This window comes from Notamacropus eugenii, chromosome 4 (assembly GCF_028372415.1).
Source record: "Notamacropus eugenii isolate mMacEug1 chromosome 4, mMacEug1.pri_v2, whole genome shotgun sequence".
Classification (NCBI taxonomy): domain Eukaryota; kingdom Metazoa; phylum Chordata; class Mammalia; order Diprotodontia; family Macropodidae; genus Notamacropus; species Notamacropus eugenii.
In genome coordinates this window covers 34,600,986-34,627,219 of record NC_092875.1, presented here as the reverse complement: position 1 = coordinate 34,627,219, position 26,234 = coordinate 34,600,986, and the positions used below count along the sequence as shown (strand labels likewise).

Genomic DNA, 26,234 nt, shown 5'->3' with positions numbered 1-26,234 from the left:
GGAAAGGTACAAAAGGGCCAGAGGACCATGTTCCTGTAGTAGACCATGAGATCCTTCTGGGAACCTGTGCAAGTGAGCCTGCTTTCAAGAAAGACAGGCCTTTCCATTTCACATCCTGCTGGCTCCCTGAGATGTCCACATCTCCTGGCTCAGTCATCACATTAGACTCTATGTCATACAGAAATCTGATAAGCTTATCTTCCAAGTCTCCATCCAAGTCATTAACAAAAAAAAAAGGCACTCAGCCATTTTCCTCCAGTAGCAGTATGTACATACAAAACTCAGTTTTTTATAGCCACCAGCTAGAGTATTAGGAAAGCTTAACGACACAATCGACCAAAGCATGGGGCCAACACCAATCTCAGGCATCTTGGGAAGCATGATAAAACTGACTAATGAGAAACCCTGGGACAGCAGTTCCAATCTGTGCATTTTAAAGCTGCTCTTGCCTATCCTAAGAGAATGAAGAATAAGGTCTTATTATGTTCATGACACAAATACAACTCTCACCAACATTTAAAATTTCAAGGTCACTAAGTTGCCAAGAAGAGAAAAAAATAAAATTTTCTCCCACTCTTAGTGATCTGAACTGTAAATAATTTTAATGCCAGATGCAAAGGAGAGAGAATAATTTACAAATCTGCATTTAATGGTATATAATAGCACATATATATGTAAAACTTTCTTCACAATATTATGAGATTGGTAGCAAGAGTATTTAATTAATTTGCCCATGATAACAATTAATAAAGCAGCAGTCAAAACTTGAAGCCAGGCTTACTAGAACCAAAATCAATACTCTTTTACTACTTCTGTATAAGAATATACATTCCATAAGCAAGAAATCCCAAGTTTAAGTTAGCTTTGTTATACAAAAATAAATTTCAAATAATTAATGCAATAGAAATATAAAATAGGAAATTACTGTGGCTATAGTAACTATAACTTTATAAGTAATCAATCAGACGTAAGTACCACAACCCTCACTGCTGAACCATTAAAAAATGTTGGACTGAGAGTCAAAACACTAGAACCTGAGCTCTTGCAACAGCTCTGCCATGGATTAGTCTTCTGCTATTTAAGGTAACCAGAAGCTTGTTTGTCTGAAAAACAAAGGGACTACATAATTTCTGATTCCTTCCAAGTCTAGTTCAATAAAATTTACATTCAACAGTTTGGTAGACTTTCCCCTGGGTGAAGTAGTGTGGCTCATCTGGGGCTCATCTGTCTTGAGTTTAGAAAGACCTGAGTGCAAATCCTTCTCTGACACCTACATGCTGTGTGACTATAGGCAAATCACTGAACTTCTTATGTTCAGAACAGGTAATAACTGCAGCAGTAACTAACCACTACCTTATAAGGTTGATGAAAGCAAATGAGATTAAGTGTAAAAGACTGTGCAAAGTAATATGTAAAGGTCAGTTGCTGCATCATACGCATTCAGGATCACCTCAAGATCTATTTACTACTTACTTTTTTTCTTTTTAGTAAACATTATAATTCCTATAGATCGTGTTCAAGAGGCTCAAAAGCAGTAAAGGGAGTGGGGTAAGTCTCCCCTAGATGTGCTAATTCAGGGAAGTTTTTAAATCTCTTCTAAATCCCAAAATGATGGGCCACCCTCGCACAGAACAGGCAATGAGTTCTCCAAGGGTTGGTCAGTGGAGTCCTCGTTCTGGCAGGTCCCATTAAGTGACCAAACCTGCTTACGAACTGTACATCACATTTTAAGAGTAGTTTAAGCTTCAAGAGCTTTACCTGACTGACAACCCACAGTGATGCATTTTTCACACTCAACTCTTGAATGGGACCTACATCAATGCAGGAAGTACCCACACAAAGAAAACATTTTCTAAAGAACTGGAATTATAGGCTGTGTTTTGTTTTGTTTTGTTTTTTAAGCAGTTACTAAACCCCTTACTCCCTAGTAGGTTAAGAGTGCTAGATTAAGAACCTGAGAAATTGGTTTTAAATCCTAACTTTGCCACCAATACCTTGGGCGAGTCCTTCCTGGATCTCTGGGCTTAATCTTTAAGAGTTAGCCTAGGTGACCTCTAAGGTTCACTTTTATTTCACAGATCACGCCTGAAAGGGACCTCAGAAGACTAGTTTAACTCTCTCATTGTCCAGCTAAGGAAACTACATACCTGTGCTAATAGACCTGCCAATGCCAGATTTTGAATCCTTCTACTCTAAATAGGTGGAAGATCCTATGATAGCCTATAGGATGCTTCAACTGCAGTAGGAAATTTTTCTCTAAGGCCTCAGTTTCCTCATCTATAAAATGAGGAAGTATTAGATCTCTTAAGCACTTTCAAAGACCTATGACCTCATTAAGTGGGATCCTGGCTTTCTGTTAATATCATAAAATTCCATCAACACTTTGTGACAATGGACACTACTAAACACTAAGCCACAAACTGTATGGGGTCTGTATGGCCTATTTATTTCAAAAGCTTAAAGTATGTTATATTGCAACTCCACCTAAATATCACAGGATTACCTACTATTTCTGTCTTGTGGAAATAGGTAAAAACAATCTAGATGTATTATAACAATTCATCCTTTACATTTTGCTAAAACCTTCTGAGGAACTAATAACTCAGAAGGTTGTTACAATAACAGGACTCCTATTTTTTCCTAGATAAATGTTTAAGTGTTGTATACAGTAACATATACAACACCTGGTGCTGGTCAACTTCCACCATGAGTGGTTTCTATTATGTCGGTTTATGTTTTTGCAACTGCTCTATATCTTTATTGAATTAGAGGTTGAAGTGAGTTAGAAGGCAATACAAAGGACATAAGTCAGGACTGAATTTGACATTTAAAGTTATTTAAATGTTGGTGAAACCAGTCTAACCAAGGGAAAAAAAACTATACTGTGCAATCGTGGGCACAAGCTTGCCAGGAACACTTTTTATTAATTTATCATAGTCTAATCCAAACATTGTTCTACTCAGAGAAACAATTGTCCCAAATGACAGAATTCCCTTCACACTCTTGGACATCTCTTCAACATACAAGTCATTTAGAAGTTCCAATTTACAGGATTCTCAACAGTTAAGATTGGCCCAGTTTAGGTTAACGGTTCAGTTAAGAGTTGCTCCATCAAACAGAACAATAATCATTTAACTTTTGGTATACTGTCAGAGAATCATTTTCTGAAAACCGCTCAATCTCTCTATGACCACTTCTTTTAAGAGTTCTTTACAGTCGGTCAAAAGTGAACTTAAGTAAATAAGAAAAGACTTCCTTCTTCACACAGATCAATACCCTGATCCTTTCAGGGAATGGGGAAAAACAAAGACCTTCATTAGATTGATTCCAATTTTATACTTGTTACTACCCTTAATCCATTTGGGAGCTTAGCTTTTTTTCTGAACTTTCTATATACATTTTCTTAAAGTAGTTTCTTAACATTTCTGAAAGAAAGATGGTTTTGTTTGCATACACAAAACTGAGAAATTGAGGTTTATCTAACATTCAAATGAGAACTGGAGTCAGATGAGAATTTGAACCTTAATTCTGCTACTTCTTAGTTGTGCGATTCTAGGCAAGGTGTTTCATTTCTCTAGGAGTCAGTTTCCCTGCCTGTGAGGAAGTTTTACAAGATGACCTCTGTTGTCCATTCTAACCCTAAATTACTTGGTTCTATGTAATTCTCTATATATTTAGTAGGAATACCACAATATATATACTCTATGTCATACAATATTTTGCTTTTGCCCACATAATGAAAATTTTAAGAAAATATTACATAGAAATAAAATTTAGTACAGATTTGCTATATTCACAAATATGTATTTCATCTATGAAAAATATGTACATGATGGTGGAGCTGTGAGCTAATCCAACCATTCTGGAAAGCAATCTGAAACTATGCCCAAAGGGTTACAAAAATGTGCATACCCTTTGACCCAACAACGTCACTTCTAGGACTGTATCCCAAAGAAATCATAAAAATGGGAAAGAGTCCCACATGTACAAAAATATTTCTAGAAGTTCTCTTTGTGGTGGCCCAGAACTGGAAACTGAGAGGATGCCCATCAATTGAGGAATGACTGAACAAGTTGTGGTATATGAATCCAATGGAATACTATTGTGCTATAAGAAATGATGAACAGGAGGACTTCAGAGAGGCCTGGAAGGACTTATATGAACTGATGCTGAGTGAACGTGCAGAACCAGGAGAACGTTGTACACAGCAACAACCACAGTGTGCGAGGAATTTTTCTGGTAGACTTAGCTCTTCACAGCAACGCAAGGACCTAAAACATTCCCAAAGGACTCGAGGCAAAATACCACCCACTTCCAGAGAAAGAATTATGTAACTGGAAAATAGAATGAAGCAGAGTATTTTCTCGTGTAATGTTTTGTTTTGCTTGGGTTTTTCTCATGGTTTCTCCCATGCATTTTAATTATTCTTTGCAACATGACTATTGTGAAAATGTGTTTAATAAGAATGTATGTGTAGAACCCACAAAATTGTAAATCTGGTTCTCTTACACAAGCCTCCCAGCCTCATAGGAGGGGAATCACACCTCCCACTCACTGGAAAACTAGAGACCATTTGCCCAAAGCTTCCAGGTCATCACTGGCCATTCTCTCCTCTACGGGACCCATAATAAGGGCATTCATATTTTACTGTAAAGTGTTTTACCTCATCTGCTCCTCATGACAGCCCAAGTAGGTGTCATTAGTCAGCACTGCTACGAAAAAGGGGGAAGGGAGAAGGGAAGAGAAGCACTTGAGCTAAAACTTGAGGTTTGTGTTCCTAAAAGTCACCATGCTATGCAAAACAGAGCAACAGAAACCACAGGGCTTATGGAAAAAATGGGGTAGGAGGCACAAGACTCAAAAATATCATCAGTGACATATTTTTAAAAGATATGTATCTTAATGGAAGTACATTTTTATGCATGTTATATAGTTAAGAAACATATAAATACTACAGTAAAAGTGACAAGTGTCCATGACCTGAGAATGCTGATCTCAAGGGCCCCAGGACAGGGCCTGAACTGGGTGCTGGTAAAGTCCCCAGTTATGGGGATGAGTCTTGGGGATCCAGATAAGGTGGATGTTCAAGAGGAGGAAGCCCATAGCTCCTACTGCACCAGAAGCTATACCAAATGACTCTCCACCTTGAAAAAGACCTGAAGGTTGCTTATGGAAGTGGGTTTTAGGATTGCAAGCTTGTGAGTTATTTTGAAGTGGTGCAATTTAATGTGCTCTAGCTATTTTTTTTGTGGACAAAATCTCAAATAAGCAAATTTAAAACTCAAATTATTCCCTAATATACCAATAATGTTGGAACAAATCTGCATGTTCAAAACAAGCATTATAGCAGAACTGACTTTATTAACCCTATTTTACAGATAAGGAAATAAGGTGAGACAGGTTATACCTTGCCCAAGATCACTCACCTACGGGCTAAGGTAGTTTTTGACCTCAGATCTTCCTGGTTCCAAGTTTGATGCTCCACCACCCACTCTATTTATACCCTAGATCCCATCCCTTTCCATATCCTTAGGTCTACTGTCTCCACTAGCATCCCCTTCCATTTCTCACTTTCTACCAGTTCCCTCCTTGCTGCCTCCAAACATGTGCTGGCTTTCCTCCATTCATTAAAAACAAAAAACAAAAAAACACCCCTTCATTTGAAGCCTGCTCTAACTATGACCAAGTCTGACCCTATGAGGAGAAAATGTCACTTGCCCCTTCTTTGCACAGGATGGGGTGGGCTGAGGTACAATTTTCGTCAAAGCTTATATGAACAAAAGATATCACTAAAAATGTTTTAACCTTCACTTGACCCTGCCTGCCCCCCCTTTCAAGCTCTCTTTCCTTCTTCCTCTTTCTTCACAAAGCCAAGTTCCTAGAAAAAGCCATCTCTACTCCTTGGCTCTACTTCTCCTCTCCTTTCTTTCTTCAATCTGACTTTGGACCAGAACTCTTCACTTAACTGAAATGGTTCTCTCCACAGTTACCAACAGTCTCTTAATTGTCATTTTCTTTTCTTTTTATAAGGGAATTTATCACTGGATAGGATCCCAGTGGAGGGAAGGAAATATTCAGAAATGTGAGCTAATGAATGTCATGTAAAATTATAACATTAATAAAAAATATAATTTTAAAACAAAGTTAGACTGGTAAATTAACAGTGACAAAAATGAATTTTAATTGCCACAAAACAACTTTAAGAATGTGGTTTAAATTTAGCAGATTCCCTTCTTAGAGGCTATTGAAATAATACCTGCCATCTAGTCAAAATGGAGAATAGCAATTCTAGATAAAGGTGTATGAAGTTGGAAATTTCAATCAAGATATAAAAAAACTATCATCACAATAAGAAAATAATTTTTCCACTGTAGCTCAGTCTATCATCCTCTTGATAAGAAAGGGAACAGAACAAGTATTTCTTAAGTGCCTACTACATACCAAGCACTGTGCTAAGAGCTTTACAAATACTGTTGTGATCCTCACAACAACCCTGGGAGTTGCTATCATTTTCCTGTTTCTAGAGATGAGGAAGCTGAAGCTGACAAGAGTTGAAGTGACTTGCCCAAGGTCACACAGCAACTAATTATCTGAGGCAGACTCTGAACCCAGGTCTTCCTCACTCCTAGCCCAGTTCTCTATCCACTGTACAATCTGACTTCAAAAATGGGTACTCAAAAATCTTTGTTTGATGAATCTATGATTTCCCTTTTGTATGTAGTAAACTCTAGTTAGCAAGCTCCTTCCACCAGTAAAGTCTGGCTGGTAACCGTGAAGACATTGTTATTCAGTCATTTCAGTCATGTTCAACTCTTCATGGCCCCATTCAGGGTTTTCTTGACAGAGATACTGGAGTGGTTTACCATTTCCTTGTCCAGTTCATTTTACAGATGAGGAAGTGAGGCAAACAGAGTGAAGTGACTTGCCCAGGGTCACATAGCTAGTGTCTGAGGCTGGATTTGAGCTCAGGTCTTCCAGACTCCAGACCCTGGCTCTCTATTCACTGAGCCACCTAGCTGCCCTAAGCCCACTATACTCGCACAACTAGTAGAATGTTGGTATTAAAAAGCTGGGGCTTTGTTTCAGGGAGGATCTTATGGTCATTAAAAGAACTTTGCAGTTTCCCATTCAATTTCTTGATCATAGCTTATCCATATCCTTCTACCATCTTTCCACAATTTGTTCACCAATGTGTGCTGATGGCTGTCCTCACTTTCTCTTGACATGTCAAGGAAATAACTAGTGTACCATGTGGAGTATCCATTTTTATCTTTCCTCACCACATGATCAGCCATGTCCTTGATCAAACTTTTTTTCTAGCCAACATCCTTTATTCGGGCTCTTCTTGGCAGTTCCATATTTGTTCGGTATTGTAGCCTGCCCACACCCACCAAGCTCCTTTCCATTGAACCCTACTCACATTTTTAATTCCATGACGCACAGCCAAATATCACAACTAGTAGAATATTGGTATCATGAAGATGAGACTTTGTTTCAGGAAGGATATCATGGCCTTTACAAGAACTGCAGTTTCCCCAATGTAACTTAATCTGCTCTCCTCCCGTTTAATTCTGAGTCCAACTCCCTTGACCATTCACACTATCTGTCCTTGGTGCTGGGCCCTCTCCTCTGGTCTCTATTATCTCACCTGGTGATCTCTAGACTCAATTATTATCTCTCAGCAGATGATTCCTAGTTTACAGACCCAAGCTAGTCTCTAGCTTCAATCCCACAGCTACAACTTGAAAAGTCTAAGATATATGAACTCTTTCCTCTCCAAATCTTTCCAAGATCCTTCCTACTATCAAGGGACCCATCAGCCTACCAGTCGGTCACTGAGGTTTGTCCTCCTTCATTTCTCCCTTGTTCCATATAAGTAATCCTGTCACCAAACCTTGTACTCTCTGCCTTCACATCATCCACCCTATTTCTCCCCTGTTCTCCATTCCCACGGCCACAACTGCTACAGTTCAGCTCCTCAGCCATCTCCAGTCATCCTGATAACTATCTGGCCACTGGACCTATATGGCTCTGGAAGAGACAGTGAGGCTGGTGACCTTGCACAGCCCTCGCTCAGTCAAATCCAAGTCAACTGCAAGTCACATCACCACCTCTCTGATGTCATGGTCCTCTTCCAGAATGAAGGACAAACACAATACAACCTCAGCACTGAGGACCAACTACTGCAATAGTCTTCTCACTGGTCTCCCTAACTCCACTCAGCTACCAAAGTGATTTTCCCAAAGTCCAGATATGACAATGTCACTATCCCTCTTCTCAGTAGACTCCACTGGCTCTCTACTTCCTCCAGCATCAAATGTCAAATCCTCTATTTGTCTTGGCAGTGCAGCATACAGAGTGCTGGACCTGGAGTCAGAAAAACCTGAGTTCGAATCCAGCTTCAGACACTGACTAGCTATGTGGTTATTGAATTATTTAATTACCTCAGTTTCCTCATCTTTAAAATGAGGATAAAAAGAGCATCTACTTTCCAGGGTTTTTGTGACGATCAAAGGATACAATATTTGCAAAGCATGTGGGTGCCTAATAAATTTTTATTCCCTCTATTCATCCAGTTCAAGTTCTTCACTGCTCTCCATGAATGCCACACCAACCTTCTCGGTGTTCCTCTCATCTCTGTGCTTTTTTACTGGCTGTCCCCCTTGCCTGGCATACTCTTCCTCCTCACCTCTGACCTCCACCATCTCTGGCTTCCTTCAAAAGTTCAAAGGCTACCTTCTGGAGGGAGCTGTATCTGAGCTTTCCCTCTTCGTTCCCTCTACTTTTGCACTTTCCCTTTTAAGATACATATGCTGTATCTTGTTTGTACTTACTTATTTATATGTTGTCTCCCCCATTAATAACAATAATTAACATTTATATACCATTTCTATGTGCCAGTCACTGTGGTAAGCACCTTACAATTATTTTCTCATTTTTTCCTCACAACCCTGAGAGGTAGGTGCCATTATGATCCCCGTTTTACAGATGAGGAAACTAAGGCAAACCGAGGTGAACTGACTTGCCTGGAGTCACATAGGTAATAAGCACATGAAGCTAAATTTGAACTCAGGTTTCCTTGCCTCCAGGCCTGGCATTCTATTCACTGCACCCCTTAGCTGCCATTAGCAGGCAATCTCCCAGTAGGCGGGGACTGTTGTGTGTTTGATGTTCCTCCTATCTTCATTACTTAGCATGGGGCCTGTCACAGTGTAAGAGGAAATGAATGCTTGTGGATTAAGTGCATTGTCCATAATATGGACAAAAGGATAAGGATAGCCCAATTTCCATTATGGCTGAACAGTCTTTTTCTGCTTAGTGAAAATGTTAAGAAACTTAGTACATAAATGTTTTAGTTCTTTTCCCAATTGTGCATGATGTAGTTTCCAGTGGCATAAAATGAAAATTCACTTGAATGTCAAATGATGGAAATTATAACTACAACACAGTATTCTGTTAGGAGAAGCATTAATATTTCCTATGCTAACAAATGGTTCCATTTGTACCCTTCATTATCTAAGTACCAGTTAATTTTTTGACTGATCTTTACATGTGAATATTATGCAAGCATGTAAACCACAACCACGGATATGGCACCCTAATATTATCCATGGCAAATAAGGTAGCACGCTTTAACAATGTGGAGTAAAAGACATGAACATAGGAGACTTTCAGCCATTTTTAAAGTTGTCCAATTTAAATACACAAACTTCACCAATATTTAAAAAGGAAAGCAATACCCAATCTTCTAAAGTACTGGGACACTTCTTAGTTTTTATTTTTGTATCTGCAAGTTCCAAGGAAAAGGAAGTATTAAAAGCACTGAAGACAAAAATCTACTCTAATAAAACATGCTGTATGCAAAGGGATCCCTAAGTCAAACTACTTGGTATACAGAAGATTACTGTGCCCCTCACGAAAAAACCATCCACCCCAGGGGTGAGCATTTTAACCACTTAGCTGTCTCAGGCATGCCATGAATTACAAAAAGACTTCCCCCAAAAAGCTTCAAATGAAGTCCAAAACAAAACAAAAACTACTTGCTGGTGGATTTTAGTTACTAAAAATATACCCTGAAACGGGAGAGCATAAGTAAAAACGTTTAAAAGAACCTTAAAACTTCAGTGTTCCCAGAGACTTACATAGCACACTGGATGTCCTCAAGTCAGTTACTCTGCCAACTTGAAGTTTATTCAATAAAGCTTATGCCCTTTGACATAGAGAGCCCACAGCCAGGCATATACCAACAAGGTCAAACAGAAACCAACATTTTCACTTTTTGTGGTGGCAAAAAAAATGCAAAGTGGGTGCACATTAATGGTGAAGAGTTTAACAAGCTATTAATATATGAATATATCGAAGTATTTACCATAAGACATACCATAAAACTAAAAAAAATGGGAAAACTCCTAAGAGCAGAAGAAGGGAATATATGCACTTAAGGGTCTCCACTAAGTACCAGATATGTGCTTTACAATTATTATCTCACTTGATCTTCACAATAACCATGTGAGGTAGGTACTATTATTATCCCCATTTTACAGATGAGGAAACTGGGGAAAACAGAAATTAAGTGATTTCACAGGGCCACACAGCAAGTGTCAGAGCTGGATTGGAACTCACATCTTGTTTGACTCCAAGCACCCTAGGCACTGCATCACCTAGGAGGAGCCTTAGTGCCTTCCCTTTCTTTCAATAAACTCTACTGGCTCCCCAATGTCTCCAGGACTAAATATAAAATTCTATTTGGTTTTTAAATCCCTCTACATGCAGAACGACTCCTACTTTTTCATTTTTCTTATGCCTGATTCCACTCCACAGAACTGAGATCCAGTGGCAGCAGCCTCCTGGCTGCTCCTTTCAGGACACCCCCCTCTACTCCCCAATCTACAGACTATGAGCATTTTCCCTGGCTATCCCCCATGCCTGGAATGCTCTTCCTCACATCCACCTCCTGGCTTCCCATCCTCAGCTGAAAGTCTCAACTTCTGCAAAAAGTCTTTTGCAGACCTCCTTAATCACCACGTCTTCCCTCTGGAGATCATCTCCAATTTACCCTGCATACATCTTGTTTGTACACAGCTACTTGCTTGTAGTCTCCATCTGACTGAGAACCGTAAGAGCAGGGGCTGGCTTTCACCTTCTTCATATCCCCAGAGCGTGGCTCACAGCAGGTGCTGAGCAATACTAACTGATTCCCCTGAAGGTGGGAGACTCAGACTGCAGAATGCTGAATATCCCGTAACAAGTAGTTACTGTGTCCTTTGGTTCTTAGCAACATAGAAAGGGGGTGATGAGGGGGAGGCAAAGATTAAATGTGGGAAACGACTGATGGAAACACAAAAGGCATCAAAATTTTAATTAAAAAAAAATATGGAACCGGATAATAGGCAAAAGCACTTAATTCTGAACGTATCAGTAAGTACTCAAATAATCATTCTGATTGTATTTTTCTGTTTTGAAATTACCCCCTAAGGGATTCTGCAAACTACTCAAAATTCACACTAAAGAGAGGCCACCTTTTATGTGCACAACTGTAGTCAGCAGAACAGGAGTCTCAGACAACAATAAAAGGGACATTTAAGAGTCTACTGTGTGCATAGCATATTGTGCTGTGAAGAAACAAACTACAGTAGAAATTAAAGCCGTTTTAATTAAAAACAAAAAAACCTTTTTTCTGAAAATGAGGTTCTCATTTTCACAGAAAACACTATAATGTACTAATGTTGCACTTTGTCTTTTTACTTACTATGCATAAAGGTCAAACTTTGGTGATCTTTTTCACTACGGTGCAGTCTTACCCACTTTTATCTCCAACTCAGATGAAATAGGGGTAGCCAAACAGCCCTAGGAAATTTGATTTTATTTCTAGCCTCACAAAAGGACTCAGATAATACTGAAAGTGAAGGTGATTCTAAAAGTATTAATAAGAGGTCGGCAGCAAGGATATAAATTCACATGATACAAACCCCGGGACAACATGTTCCAAAAGAAATCTTATGCAGTTCTTGAAAGGATGGGGACCGAAGGACTCTTAAGCAAGGAGAAATCAAAAACTAGCTTACAGCAATGAGGGGCCAAACGAAGGCTCTTACGACAAAGGCCCTAGTGGGGGAAACAGCATTAAACTCTGCTAAGAGAAAACCTCCCGACCGTAGGAAGGAATCCGTGGCACTCCGCTGGTCCCCCCCTCCCCTTCACCCCACCCCTGTGGCCCTCCCACTTCACCCAGGCCGTCAGACCGGCGACCTAACAGAACCCTGGAGCTGGACGCCAGCTTTGAGGTCATCTGGTCCAAGCCCCCACAGGCCACGTCCTGACGCGGGCACGGGGGCTCTCCCCACTCTCCCACCCGGTCTGTTTATAAATATTCCGCCAGACCGACCCCCCTAATGCAGCAGACTGATTTTTAATCGGCTACCTAGGAAGGGATATAAGGAAATGTCTGCTATTTGGATAGTATTTGGAAACTTTTAAATACCTGCGCCCGACTTTCCCGAAGTTTAAAAAGCGTTCACAATCACCCTCGGAATAGCTACGGCCTCATTCATTTGGACTGGCTTTCTTGTTTCAATAACGGGGTAAACCTCCCTTTAAACGGAGCTCCCCAAACATCGAAGGGCTCAAGGTTTGTCCTTTTTTCCCCCGGAAGGGTTAAAGAGATAACTGGGTAGGGCCAAGGAAAAGAGAGCCCACTGCAGTCCCTCGGCCACCCAGGGGCCCGTCTGGCTTTCCGAGCTGAGCCAGGGCCGGGCCGACCCACCCCGGGGCCCTCTCCCTTCGCGGCCAGGCCAACACGTCTCCCAAAGGTTCGGTCGGGACAGTAGGCCCGGGATGACCAGGCGCCACCCAGGGGCCCCGGTGCCCTTGGGAGGCTCGGGCCGCGGGGCCACGACGGCAAGGAGCTGCGGCCCGTGCGGCCGCGGGGCGTTTTCGAGGTGACCGGTCCCCCTCCCCCACTGCGGGGCAGGACGGCCGGGTCCCGGCCGCCCCCTCCTCCTGCGGCTCCCGCTACCCCGCGGGCCCGGCCCATCCCCCCCGCCCGCCCAGGGATGCCCCCCTCCCCAGCCCGCCGGGGGTCCCCCGCACCCACCTGCCCAGGTTCTGCCGCCCTCCACCGGCGCCGCCACCGGCCGCCGACGATGAGGAGGCCGAGGTCGAGGAGGCCGAGGACGTGAGGCCGCCGGGCTTGCGGGCGCCCCCGGGCGCCGCCGCCAGGGCTCCGGGCGCGGGGGGCTGGGCCTGAGCCGGGGGCTGGGCCTGGGCCTGGGCCGGGGGCAGCGCCGGGGCCGGCGGCGGCTGCGGTTGCTGCGGAGGCTGAGGCTGCGGAGGCTGCGGCGGCTGCTGGGGGGGCTGCGGCTTCAGGGACATGCTGCTGACCTGCCCATACACCGAGGGCCGAGCCGGGCCCGGGCGCCTGACGAGAAGCGAGGCCGGGGCCGCGGAGCAGGAGGAGGCCGAGGCCGAGGTCGAGACCGAGGAGGAGGAGCCGGCGGCCGCGAGCCCGAGCCCGAGGGAAGGGAGGGGGCGGGGTGGGGAGGGTCGGGGGCGGGGAAGGCCGCCCGACCGACCGACGACACCGAGTTGCCGGGAGCCGCCGCCGCCGTTGCTACCAAAACAGTCTAAGGCGGGCGGAGGGAGGAGGGAGGAGGGAAGGACCGGCCGGGAGGGGGGAGGGGGACGGGGGCCCGGAGGGGACCTGCCGCGAACGGAACGCGGGGGACGCCTGGGAACAAGCGGCGGCGGAAGGATACCTCCTCCGACCGCGCGCGCTTGCTCGCTCCCTTGTCTGCCGACCCTCAAAAGGAGACACCCCTCTCCTGAACCCAAAGGCCGGTCACACTATAGGAGGAAAGAGCGGAGGAGGGGATGTTCCCCGAAAGCAGGTGTGGGGAGTGGTCCAGGGAGGTCGGACGGAGGGGATTCTTTTCCGGAAGTCGGAGGGGCCGGACAGGAAGGGGAGCGTGAGACGGCACTGCGGCCGGAGCTGAAGCAAGAGCTGGAGGGCCGCACGTGGGGCTCCCGCGGACCGGCCGGCAGTCTCAGAAGGGGCGGTGCCAGAGGGGGCGGGGCCGTAACAGGCCCCGCCTCTCGGACGCGAGCCCGAGCTCAGGGAAGGGGCCGGACTCTCGCCGCCCGACCCCGAGCCCGGGCTGGGGGTTACAGGCCACCCGTCTGAGGAGGGAGAATCCTGACGGGAGGGAGAAGCGGGGGACCCCAAGGGGAAACCCAGGTGAAGACCTGGAGGCCAAGCCTATATTCCGTATTCCAGTTAAGGAGAAAGGCAGCCCCTGGCCAAGGTCACCCCGAGAGATAGCGAGTCCTTGAGTCCTTGTACCCCTGGCTGCCCTCCAGTGTAATAACTAGGAGCATCCCCGTGGGGCTGCGCCCCTCTCCGCAGGGGGCCGCGGGGGCCAGGCCTCCTGAGTCAGCGCCTGCTGGTCCGAAGAAGGTCCGTCATCAAGTTTAGGAAGTGCCTACCCTGTGCCAGGCCCTTTCTAAGAGCTGGGGTCCAAAGAACGTCTGAACATTTATTAATCGAACCCTAGTGCTAAGGGTACAAAATACCAGCCGCCAAACGTTCGTTAAGCATCTACTGTGTGCCAGGCACCGTGCCAGGCACAGGGCACAAAGAAGATAAAAGAGTCCTTGCCCTCATGGAGTTTACAGAGGGAGACACAGCTATGTACAAACAAGACAGATGCAGGATCAGTTGGAGATAGTCACTGGCATTAAGAGTGGTTATGAAGGAAGGGCATCTAGCAGAAGGCGAAGTTTTAGTCTCTGCCCACAAGGAGCTTACCAATCTAACGGGGGTGACAAACATGAAAGGTTTTGCTGTTCATTTGTGTCCAACTCTTTGCGCTGCCATCTGGGTTTTTCTTGGCAAAGATACTGAAGCGGTTTTGCTGGTTCCTTCTCCAGCTCATTTTACAGATGAGGAAACTGAGGCAAACCAGGTGAAGTGATGACCAAGGTCACACAGCTAGGAAGTATCTGAGGCCAGACTTGAACTCTGAAAGAGGGGTCTTCCAGACTCAAGGCCCAGCATTCTATCCACTTTGCCACCTAGCTACCCCAAATAACTTAGTACATACAAGATATGTACATGAAAAGTAATCCAGGGGGAAAGGCACAAGCGGAAAGGCCTCTCTGAAAACAGCAAGATTTGAGCTAAGTCTTGAAGGAAGCAAGGTGCAGGTCAGCGGAGCCAGGAATGGATTGTCCTGTAGTGGAACATCTAGGCCAATGTGGTTTTGATCACAAAGTGTGTAGAGGGGTTAAAGTGTAAGATTTGTGTCCCACTGTTGTTGAAGTGGTATACGGATCCAGCCGTTCCGTAGAGCAATTTGGAATTATGTCGAAAGGGCTGTAAAATCATGTATACCCCTTGACCAAGATATTCCACTGGTAGATCTGTATCCCAAAAGAAAAAACAGAGAAAGGAAAAGAACCTATATGTACAAAAATATTTATAGCAGCTCTTTCATTGGTGGCAAGAATTAAAAATTGAAGGGATCCCCTTCAATTGGGGAATGGCTGAACAAATTGTTGTATATGATTGTGACTGAATACTTTTGTGCTGTAAGAAATGCTCTGAGAAAAACCCAGAAAGACTTCAATGAACCAATACAAAGTGAAATGAGCAGAACCTGGAGAACATTATGTATATTAACAGCAATATTGTGTGATGATCAGCTGTGAATGACAATTATTCTGAACAATACAGTGATCCAAGACAATTCTGAAGGATTTGCAACGAGAAATGCTATCCACCTCTCCAGAGAAAGAACTGAAGGAGTCGGAATGCAGATCAAAGCACAAAGCACAAAGTTTTCTTTCATAACATACTTACATGGAAATATGTTTTATGTGACTGCACATGTATAACCTATATCAAATTCCTTGCCTTCTCAATTTGGGGGGGGGGAAGGAGAAGAAAGGAGAGGATTTGGAATTTAAAAAAATGTTAATAATTGTTAAAAATTGTTTTTACGTGTAATTAGGGGAAAAATAAAATGTTAAATTAAAAAAAAAGATTTGTCTCGCAATAGAAAATAAATTTCTTGAAGGCAGGAACTTTTTTTTACATTGGTGTCCACAAAGTATCCGGACCATAGTAGGTACTCAATAAATGTTGCTCAATTCAGAAGAGAGAACAAGAACTAAGGCTACTCCTAAGTAGAGTCTAATTTAAATCCTATTCATAACCCATCCCAGCAGTGTGGACCTGGGTAAGACACAATTTCTCAGTGTCTAGGCAACTCTTCCTAAGATATAATTTATGAATTTACTAATCTTACTCAGTATATATGCATCGCTGTTTCATGCACTATGATGTGAGCTCCTGAACGTCCACGTTTTTTATGGATGCCAGTCCATAAATACATTATTTTTATTGTCAGTCAGTAAGCATTTATTTTGCACCTACTATGTGACAAGGCCTGTACTAAGCACTGGAGTCATTCTAGGCCAAAAAAAATTACAGTCTCTATCAGTGCTATGTGAGAGAAATGCTTTGCAAATCTTAAGGCACTACGTGATAAGTCTGTGTTTCATATTTTTTTACCTTTTAAAAAAAACCTCAGAAGATGCCTCATCATTGATCCCTTGGAGTCTTCTGACTAGATGTCCACGTGCCTCTCCTCAGCGTTAATGGAGAAAATGACTTTCCCACCAGTCAAAGGAAATTGAATTTATCCAGGAAGGGAAACTTGAGGGGCAGGAATGTCAGGGTTTCCCATGGTATTGAAGTCACATGTTATAGAATCATATAATCTAACCCCCTCACTTTACAGATTTCTATGTCTTGCCCATTTAGCTAATATTAATAATAATGACTCATACTTATATAAGACCTTAATGCTTACAAATCAGTTTTGAAGAGATAACTTTACCTTCCAGTATTGGAATGTTTCAGCGCCTGAAGACCAACTAGGCTTGATTAGCTAGGCCCATGGGTTTTACAGTTATAGATGACCACAGAGATGTGAGGCATACCTCAGGGATATTTCAAGTCCAGCTCCAGACCACCGAAATAAAGCCAGTCACATGAATTTTGTTGTTTTGCCAGTTCATGTAAAAGTTATGTTTACACTACACTGAAGTCTTAAGTGTTTGATAGTATTATGTCTAAAAAATGTAAATACCTTAACGAAAAAATACTTTATTGCTAAAAAATGATATTCATTATCTGAGCCTTCATCGAGTCTTTTTCTTTTTGCTTGTAGAGAGTCTTGCCTCGATGTTGACAAGCTGCTGACTGATCAGGGTGGTGGTTGCTGAAGGTTGGGGTAGCTGTGGCAATTTCTTAAAATAAGACAGCCATGAAGCTGGGGGCATCGATGGACTCTTCCTTTCACTTACTTAGAGGTTGTTAATCAGCCTAATTTCAATATTGGTGTGTCTCAAAGAATAGGAGGAGAGAGACAGAACAGGTGGTCAGGGGAGCAGTCATAACACACACACGCACACACACATACACACACGACATTCATCAACTATGTTCAACAACTTATGGGCATGTTACAAGTGTAACATTAAAGATCACTGATGGCAGATCACAATAAGAAATATAATAATAATGAAAAAGTTTGAAATATTGTGAGAATTACCAAAATGTGACACAGAGACAAGATGTGAACACATGCTGTTGGGACAATGGTGCCAATAGAACACAGGGTTCTCACAAACCATCAATTTGTTTTAAAAAAACTGCACTATCTACAAAGCGAAAAAAAACAAAACACAATAAGATGAGGTATTCCTGTACACTACAATGGAAAGAGCAGTGGCCTTCAAGTCGGCAGAGGCCTGTGTTCAAATCCTAGCCCTGATACTTACTGGCTGTGTCTTTGAAAGCAAGTAATTTAACCTTCTAAGTCCCAGTTTCCTCATTTCTAATACAGGAAGAGTAAAATTTGCACAACCGCCTCACAAGATTATTGTAAGGCCACCATATTGCTCTGCTGCCCCCTCCAAAAACTTAGAATGTTTTGACATTTGACCAGTAGCACTTAGTTTATCATGAGAGGGAGGCACAGGCAATAGGGAAGTGAGTAGGATTTGGAAATGAGGAGATAAAAATAGCTGGATCTCCCTTAATGGAAGTAGAAGAAACTGGACTTCACAAAAAAAAAAAAAAGTAAGAACTTTAGACCTTGGCCCCTTTTGAGTTTTAATTTAACTTGGGTAGCTGGCCAGCTTGCACAGGAGTCGATCAATGCTCTAGTTGAATTTTAAACTGGAAACTCTTCATCTAACTACTTCTTATGTAGATGTGCCTTTGGGCTCCAATTGTTTTTAATCAGTAGAGGTTCCTCAGTAGCTGGGGAAAATACCCATATTCCCCACCAGTGATCTCTTCCATTGTTTAAAATCAAAACAAATTTGGAGCAGGATTAGGCCAGGTCTTTCCACTCATTGAATTTAGAATAAAGGGAAACAAAAAGATAATTCAGGTAAAAATAATCTTTGACCAAATTAAGGTCATCAAAGTTCTGTGCTTTAACTGTAGAGACTTCCTTTGGTCATGTACTTGCAGGCATTCAGAAACCCATTTTGTTTCCCCATTATTGGCGAAAGGGATATTCCAATGAGGATTGGATGGACATCTTGTAATGAACCATAGAAATGAATGTTAGAGAACTGGAAAGGACCTGAGAGATCACTTAGTCCAAGGTCCTCATTTTCCCCATGTGAAAATCGAGCCCAGGGAGGATAAGTGAGGGTGAGTTAGAGTTGCCCATTTATCTTATATTTACTTATCTGGGAAAAGCAGTAACATTATGTGACTGTAAGACCTCAGGAAATGGAGTCAAAAGACTCTGATTGGAATCCTGCCTCTGCACTCGAGCTATGTGACCATGGACAAGTCCATTCAGTTCAACCTGAATTAAGCAACTGTCCTTGACTTCAAGAGACCTGCACATCACTGGGGTGTGGGGAACAACATGAACACAGAGTAATTTGGAGAAGATATCACCAACAAGTGGGGAAGAGGAGTCAAGAAAATCCATGGCTCTAGCTCCTCTAGGTAGCTAGGGGTTCCAAGAAGCCGAGCAACCCTACTGAGATGATGTGCTTGTGTTTGTGAAGATGGAACGCCAGATTTAGGAGGCAGGAACATTAGGATTTGAATCCTGGCACACATACGATGTTAACCCTGAGCCTCAGTTTCCTCCTCTGTAAAATAAGAATGTAATAATAGTATCGACCTTCCTGGAGTTGTTAGGTGAAACTAATGAGATAATGGATGGCATTTAGGGTTAGCCTTAAAGCACTATTAAAAAATGTTAGCTCTAATAACACTATTATTATTGTCATTATTATTTATCGCGTTAATCCCCACCCCCACCCCACATAAAAGATAAACTCCTGGAGGGCAGTTACTAGAGGGGACAGTTGTCTTTCTCTCCCCAGTACCAAACAACTTGAGTTATAGGAGTTGAATAAATACTTGTTGAATTGAATTCTCTCCCCAGTGCCTAGCACCTTAAGTCGTAGGCATTTAATAAATGTTTGGTGAATTGAATTATTCAAGGTCGTACCTCATAAATGGCAGAAGACTGGACTCAAGGCCAAGTCTTCTGTCTCCCCATCGAGTGTTCATTACATCACATTAACTAATAATTCAATCCAATTCCAGGAATATTTATTAAGTGTTTATTATGTCTCAGGGACTATGCTGGACAAAATAAAAAAGGCCCTGACCCCAAGGAGTTTATATTCTTATCTGTGGAGTTTCTTTAAACCTCTGGTTCAAAGGTTATATTAAGAATACGATAAAGCAGAGTTAATCTCAAGATTTAATTAGTTTGATTGCTCACTACCACTGGGGTCAAGATCCCAGGAGTGAGGCTCAGATTTAAATTCGAGTTAAACCCAGGGATAGAGAAAGTGAAGGGAGAACTGATGTGGGGTAGAAGGTTCTGTCCTCTACTCTTCTTTAGCGCAGAAGTTGGCTCATTTCTGTGTGGGAATGGAGCCTACATACATATATCACTAACTTAATGAGAGTCTGGACTACCATTATCAATGAAAATTTGTTTCCATGTATTAGACTCAGGTCTAGGAGAAAGAAAACTATCTTCAGAGTAAGAAAACCTGGGTTTGGGTTTTGACTACAGTTCTTAGGATCATAAAATTTTAAATTAGAAGGGACCTTATCCACCATTTAATCCAACACCTCATTCCATTTTGTAGATAAGGAAGGTGAAAATATATCTAAAGTCACAAAGCTACCAAGTGTGGCAGAAACAGGATTATCACCTAAGGTTCTTCCAACTTCAAAATCAGTGCTCTAAGCAGTAATCCCATTCTGTTTCCCTAACTGGGCAGTCCTGTACAAGTCACTGTTTCTTCCTGTGGTATTAACTTTGTTTATCTAGTTCTTTAGCATAGGTCAGTCTTCAAAGCAACCCTGTGAGGTAGGTGGTATGTTACTATCTTCATTTTAGAAAGTAAGGAAACTGAGGCTCAAAAGGGCTGAGAAAAAGAGTTTTGAATAACAAACAACTAGTGAGTATTGGACCCTAAGACTTGTACCAAAGGCTCTTGACTGTGATCTGCCATGCTTCCTCCTGTTAATTATGAAATCTCAGTATTAGAAAACTCCTTCTGAGAGACCATCAAATCCAAGCTATCCCTTACAGGTAGTCATCCATCCTTAGCTGGAAGACCTCCAGGGAGGAGGAACCTGCTAAGGCAGCTCATATCACTTTGGGAGACCTCTACTTGGTAAGAAGTCTTTCCTTATATCAAGCCAAAACCTCCCTCTGCAAGAACTCTCCCTTCACTGCTACTACCTGGTTCAATTCTCAGAAACAGAAGAGAATAAAAGGAATACCAGTTTTTCTGGTTTGGGGACTCTGAAAACTTTTGAACTCTGAGAACCACAATCCTAAAAAAAAAAAAACCTTTTGGCTAATCTCTACAAATCAAATCATTATGCAAATGACAAAAAGCTAGAAGGTAAACAAGAGAAAGTGTTCCATTGTCTCAGTCTTATTCCCATTTTATTGGTAGATTTACACTGAGATAGCATCCCTCCTCCTAAAGAACCCTTTGTTTCAAGCTAGGCTGTTAATAATGTCAACAAATTAGAGCTCTTCTCTGAGCATGAACAGTTTGTTGCTAACTTGGAGGAAAGGTTGAGCCAACACACAGTTGGTAATAGTGGAGCAGAAAAGGAGTGGGCAGCTTTCAGAGATTTGGTGTACAGCACTGCATTTGCTCATCTGGGTCACAACACTCACAAACACCAAGACTGGTATGTATGATGAAAATGATGGGGAAATTCAGAAGCTGCTAAATGAAAAACAAGAACTCCACAGGATTTACTAGTAGGATAGTTCATCCACCTCTAAGAAGGCAGCATTTAATTCCATCAAAAGGACAGTACAAACAAAGCTTAGAGAGATGCAAGATTCTTGGCTCAGTAAGAAGGCAGATGAAATTCAGTTTTATGCTGGTAGTAACAATTCAAAGTGCTTTTATGATTCCCTGAAAGCTATTTATGGACCAAAAACCTATGGTGCATCACAACTACTCAGTGCTGATGGAGCCACATTGATTAGTGATAAGGACATGATCCTAGAGAGATGGGCTGAACACTTCCATAATGTTCTCAGTAGACCATTGTCAATCAGTGCTGAGGCCATAGACCATTTACTTCAGGTTGAAGTCAATCCCTCCTTAGTTGAACTTCTAACTGAAGAAGAGGTTTTTGAGGACCATTGGGCTCCTTTCATGTGGCAAATCACCTGGTGCTGATTCTATTCCAGCTGAGATTTACAAGGTAGGGGGACCATTGCTCATACAGAAGCTGACTGGAATTTTCCAGGTTATATGGCAAGAGGAGGTTATTCCCCTAGGAGCTGAAGGATGCCTCTGTTGTCCATCTCTATAAAGGCAAAGGGAACAGATTGTCCTGTGATAACCACAGGGGAGTCTCTTAGTCATTGCTGGTAAGATTCTTGCCTAGAGGCTGATCCTTCACCTGGAAGATAGCCATATACTTGAGAGTCAGTGTGGCTTAAGAAAGGGCCAAGAAACAGTCAATATGGTGTTTGCTATCTGACAACTCCAGGAGAAATGCCAGGAGCAGAACAGAGGTCTGTACATGTTTGTGTATCTGACCAAGGCCTTTGACGCTGTTGGTCATGAGGGATTATGGAAAATTATGTCAAGATTTGGTTACTCAGAGAAGTTCGTCAGTGTCGTACATCAATTTCATGTTTATCAGGGTTTTCTGGATAGTGGATAATGCTCTCATGCCTTCCCAGTCACCAATGGAGTGAAACAGGGCTGTGTGCTTGCTTCCATGCTTTTTAGCATGATGTTTTCAGTCATGATGTCAAATGCTTTCAACGAGGAGGAACACGGCATCAAGGTCAGCTACCACATTGATGATGGTAAGTTCTTCAATTTGAAAAGACTACAGGCCAAGACCAAAGTGGAGGGGATGTTGGTGCATGATTTTCTGTTTGCAGATGATTGTGCACTCAGTGCAGCCTCTGAAGTTGAGATGCAACAAAGTATGGATCAATTCTCTGCTGCCTATGCTAATTTTGGCCAAATAATTAACACCAAGAAAACACAGGTGCTCCATCAGCCACCATCACACCATCCATATGTGCAACCATTGGTTACAACAAATGGAGTAGTTCTGAATGCTATGGATAAGTTCACTTACCTTGTTAGTGTACTTTCCAGGGATATACACATTAGGTTGACACATGCATTGCCAAAATTAACTCAGTGTTTGGGAAGCTCCAAAGAAAAGTCTGGGAGAGAAAAGGTATTGAGGTATTGAACTGACTACCAAGCTGAAGGTCTACAGAGTCATTATGCTGACCTAGTTGCTGTATGCCTGTGAAACATAGACAGTCTACCAGCACCATGCAGGAAACTGAATTACTTCCATTTGAACTGTCTTAGGAAGATTCTGTCTTAGGAGGATCAAGTACCAGATACTAAAGTCCTTGCTCAAGCTGAACTACCAAGTATTCAAACGATCTTCAGAGAGCACAACTCCAATGGGCTGGCCACGTTGTTCGAATGCAAAATGTACGCTTGCCAAAAAAACTATTTTATGGAGAGCTTGCATGGGGCAGGTGATCACATGGTGTTCAGAAGAAGCGATACAAGGACACTTTCAAGGTCTCTCTCAAGAACTTTGGATTTGACTGTGCAACATGGGAGACACTAGTACAGGACCGCTCAGCATGGTGTGCCCACATTACAAAGAGTGCTGTGCTGAGAAAAGCAGAATTGAGACAGCACAAAGTAAATGTACAATGTGCAAATTTGGGGTATCCACCCCAAATTGGTAGAGCATTCCAGGCTCGTATTGGTCTGATCAGCCACAGTCAGACACACTGAAACATGAGTGATGTCATTTTGGTCCTCTTCGAGAAAGAAGGACAACAACCAACCAACCAACCAGTATTTATACTGAGATAGCATCCCTCCTCCTAAAGAACCCTTTGTTCCAAGCTAGGCTAAATTCCTTCGAAGCTGAAGCCAGTTCTCACTCCATATCTCCCCTTGGCATTTAGCAAAGTGTATTGCACACAGTATATGCATGAAAAAAATGCTTATTGAATTGAATTTGTAGCTGTTATTAGCAACTGTAATGTTCAAAGAGTTTAGCACCGAAAGAAAGCTTCAGGGGAGAAAAACTTTCTAAAGTTGTCATGCCTTAGAAATTCTTTAAAGGCAAATGTTGAAATCAATAATCAATATTAACTGATGGAGTATGAAATCTAGACTAATCTCTGTAACTATTTCAAAATATTAATTTTAGCAAAACCAAGACATCCTTTTAAATTTGAAGGAATCACAATTTCGTGGGGACCCAAAGAGCCTTTGAGAGACCTATGGGATGCCCAGTCGGGGTGTATTGTATTTCCTCTGACAGTCTATGCACAAGAAATGAGGTAAGACTATATCCTTAAGAAAGTAAACAGCAGGAAAAAAAAGATCTGTGCTCATCCTATAGGGTGATATCTAGTACTTCCCTTTCTTACAGGTGAACATGCAAAGATCTACTGGCAGGCATATATCAAATGAACGGTGGGTGAGGTGGGCCCTCTGCTAAGGATTCATGGAAGAATGTGGTCCAGAACATCTCAGGGTGAAAAGGCATCTTTCTACCCTGATTGGGGTCCTTCCTACAGCTATGAGATCACAGATTCACCGAAATAGAAGTATGGGTAGTTTTTATTTTGTTTCATTTCAATTCAACAACAAACATTAATGTTTGTTGCCAGTCAGGTGCTATACTGGGGAGAGGGATGATCGAAAGAGTGTATGAGGATATGTTCAGCAGAAGTGCAACCATCAGGGACCTTATGTTCTTCTTTGCAAATGACCAGCATTTCAGAAGGAAAAGTAGATATGAAATATCCAGCAAAAAGGGGAAGACTGAGAAATCTAGTCATCTGGGTTCTCTTTCCTCCCAAATTCTTCTGTCCTGCCTCAGCAAGCTCCCTGACCTTTCTGTTTGACCTATAAGTCCTTATCGTCCCTGGAGTGATGTAAACTAGAAATCCTGTGATCCACATCCTCATTTACTACCATGGGATAGTTGGTAGTACCATGGCCACAAACCATGGCCATAATTTCTTTTTATTTTTTTTTAAACTTCAACTTCTAGATTCTGAGAGGGCTATTTATCCACCATCTATCTCTTGCAATTTCTTTTTAAATGGACTTGTTTGGTCAGGAAATACACAATGCGCGTACATATACATACACATATACACACTTAGATATGAAAATACACATATACATACACATTTGTCCAGTAGTTTCAGTTGTGTGATCCCATTTGGGATTTTATTGGGAAAATAATGGAGTGGCTTAGCTTATAATCCTTATAATACTGTCTTATTTCCTTCTCCAGTTCTTTTCACAGATGAGGAAACTGAGGAAAACAGGGTTAAGTGACTTGCCCAGGATCATACAGCTAGTAAGCGTCTGAGTCTGGATTGGAATTCAGGAAGATGAGTCTCCTTAACTCTAGGCCTGGCGCTTTTTTCATTATGGCGCCACCTAGCTATGGTTTTGGGAGGATCAAAGAAGGGAATATCCAAAATGCTTTGTAAACTACGTAAAGCTATATAAATGTTACTGACGATCTGATCCGCCGCAGTTGGAGGCATTGTAACCATAGTGTTGTCATTTTGGTCCTCTTCTGAGAAAAAAGGAAAACAGAAAGACAACAACCAACCAACCAATCAACCATATAAATGTTAACTATTCTTAGGTAAGCCCTTTGAGGGCAGGAAGCTGTCTGTCACCGAGCAAATCACTTCACCTCTATTTGTCTCAGTCTCAGTTATAAAAGGGGAGTCATAACAGCACCTACCTCCCAGGGCTGTTGTGAGGATCAATGAGATATTTGTAAATCACTTATGTCAGTTTTTTTCCTTCCTCCCCCTCCTAGAATCCCTTTCTACAAGATTTTATACAAATACTACTTTCTCCTGATCCTTCCAATTGCTTGTGCCCTTGTTTCCTACTACCTTGTAATGATTATTGTGATAAGATCCTAGAACTTAGAGATGGTTAAGTACCTTACGGATGATTCAGAACGGAGGTTCAGAACCTTTTCTTGTGTCCTGGACCTCTTTGACAGTTTGTGAAGTTTAATGACCCCTTCTTAGACTCAGCTTTTTAAATGCATAAAATATATAGTATTACTAAGGTAAGTAGTTAAATGGTTACCTAAATATTTTTTAAAACAAGTACAAAACTGACAGGTTAAAAACCCCTCCTTCTTAGACCAACTTCTATTTAGACCAACCCCCCTCACTTTTCAGATGAGGAAAACAGAGCCAGAAAAATTAAATGATTTTTCCAGCGTTGTATAAGTAAGGCGCAGAGAGATTTGTACCCCAGTCCTCTGACTCAAAATACTTTTTAAAATAAAATACTACTAAAAAAAAGTTACCAGCTTGAGGAGAAAATACCATGTAATACATTAAAATTCTGGAAAACAATACTGGTTGTATTTTGAACTCTTGTTTTATTTTCACCATAGTATGCCTGAGAATTGATGCCTAGAGTTAATGGACAGTTTCTGTGGAATAAAATTATTTTAGAAGTTTTATACTAATTATAACTTTCAAGGACGGCTTCATGAAGGGGAATTTTCAGTTTTAAAATTATCACATACTCAAGGCATCAAGAAAAGCAATCACATGTATGTGAGTAGCTAAGTTAGT

General features: G+C 42.1%; 1 protein-coding gene and 1 long non-coding RNA gene across 9 annotated transcripts in view; one reads left to right on the top strand and one right to left on the bottom strand.

Moving 5' to 3' along the window:
• Positions 1–13,723, bottom strand: part of ATXN2 (ataxin 2) — a 118,941-nt gene extending 105,218 nt beyond the window's left edge. For 7 of the 8 annotated variants that reach the window (XM_072600446.1, XM_072600444.1, XM_072600447.1 and 4 more), the window contains exon 1: positions 13,094–13,722. In XM_072600446.1, the coding sequence (XP_072456547.1) occupies positions 13,094–13,371 (278 nt within the window). In that variant the 5' untranslated portion in view covers positions 13,372–13,722. Of the gene's footprint in view, positions 1–13,093 lie in introns of all 8 variants that reach the window. The other variant, XM_072600448.1, reaches the window with a different exon arrangement.
• A 7,378-nt stretch (positions 13,724–21,101) lies between these two features.
• On the top strand, positions 21,102–26,009 carry LOC140499269 (uncharacterized). The gene is made up of 4 exons (XR_011965333.1): positions 21,102–21,271; positions 23,810–23,942; positions 24,035–24,212; positions 24,911–26,009. It is a non-coding gene; the product is annotated as an uncharacterized lncRNA (long non-coding RNA).
• Positions 26,010–26,234: the final 225 nt, after the last annotated feature.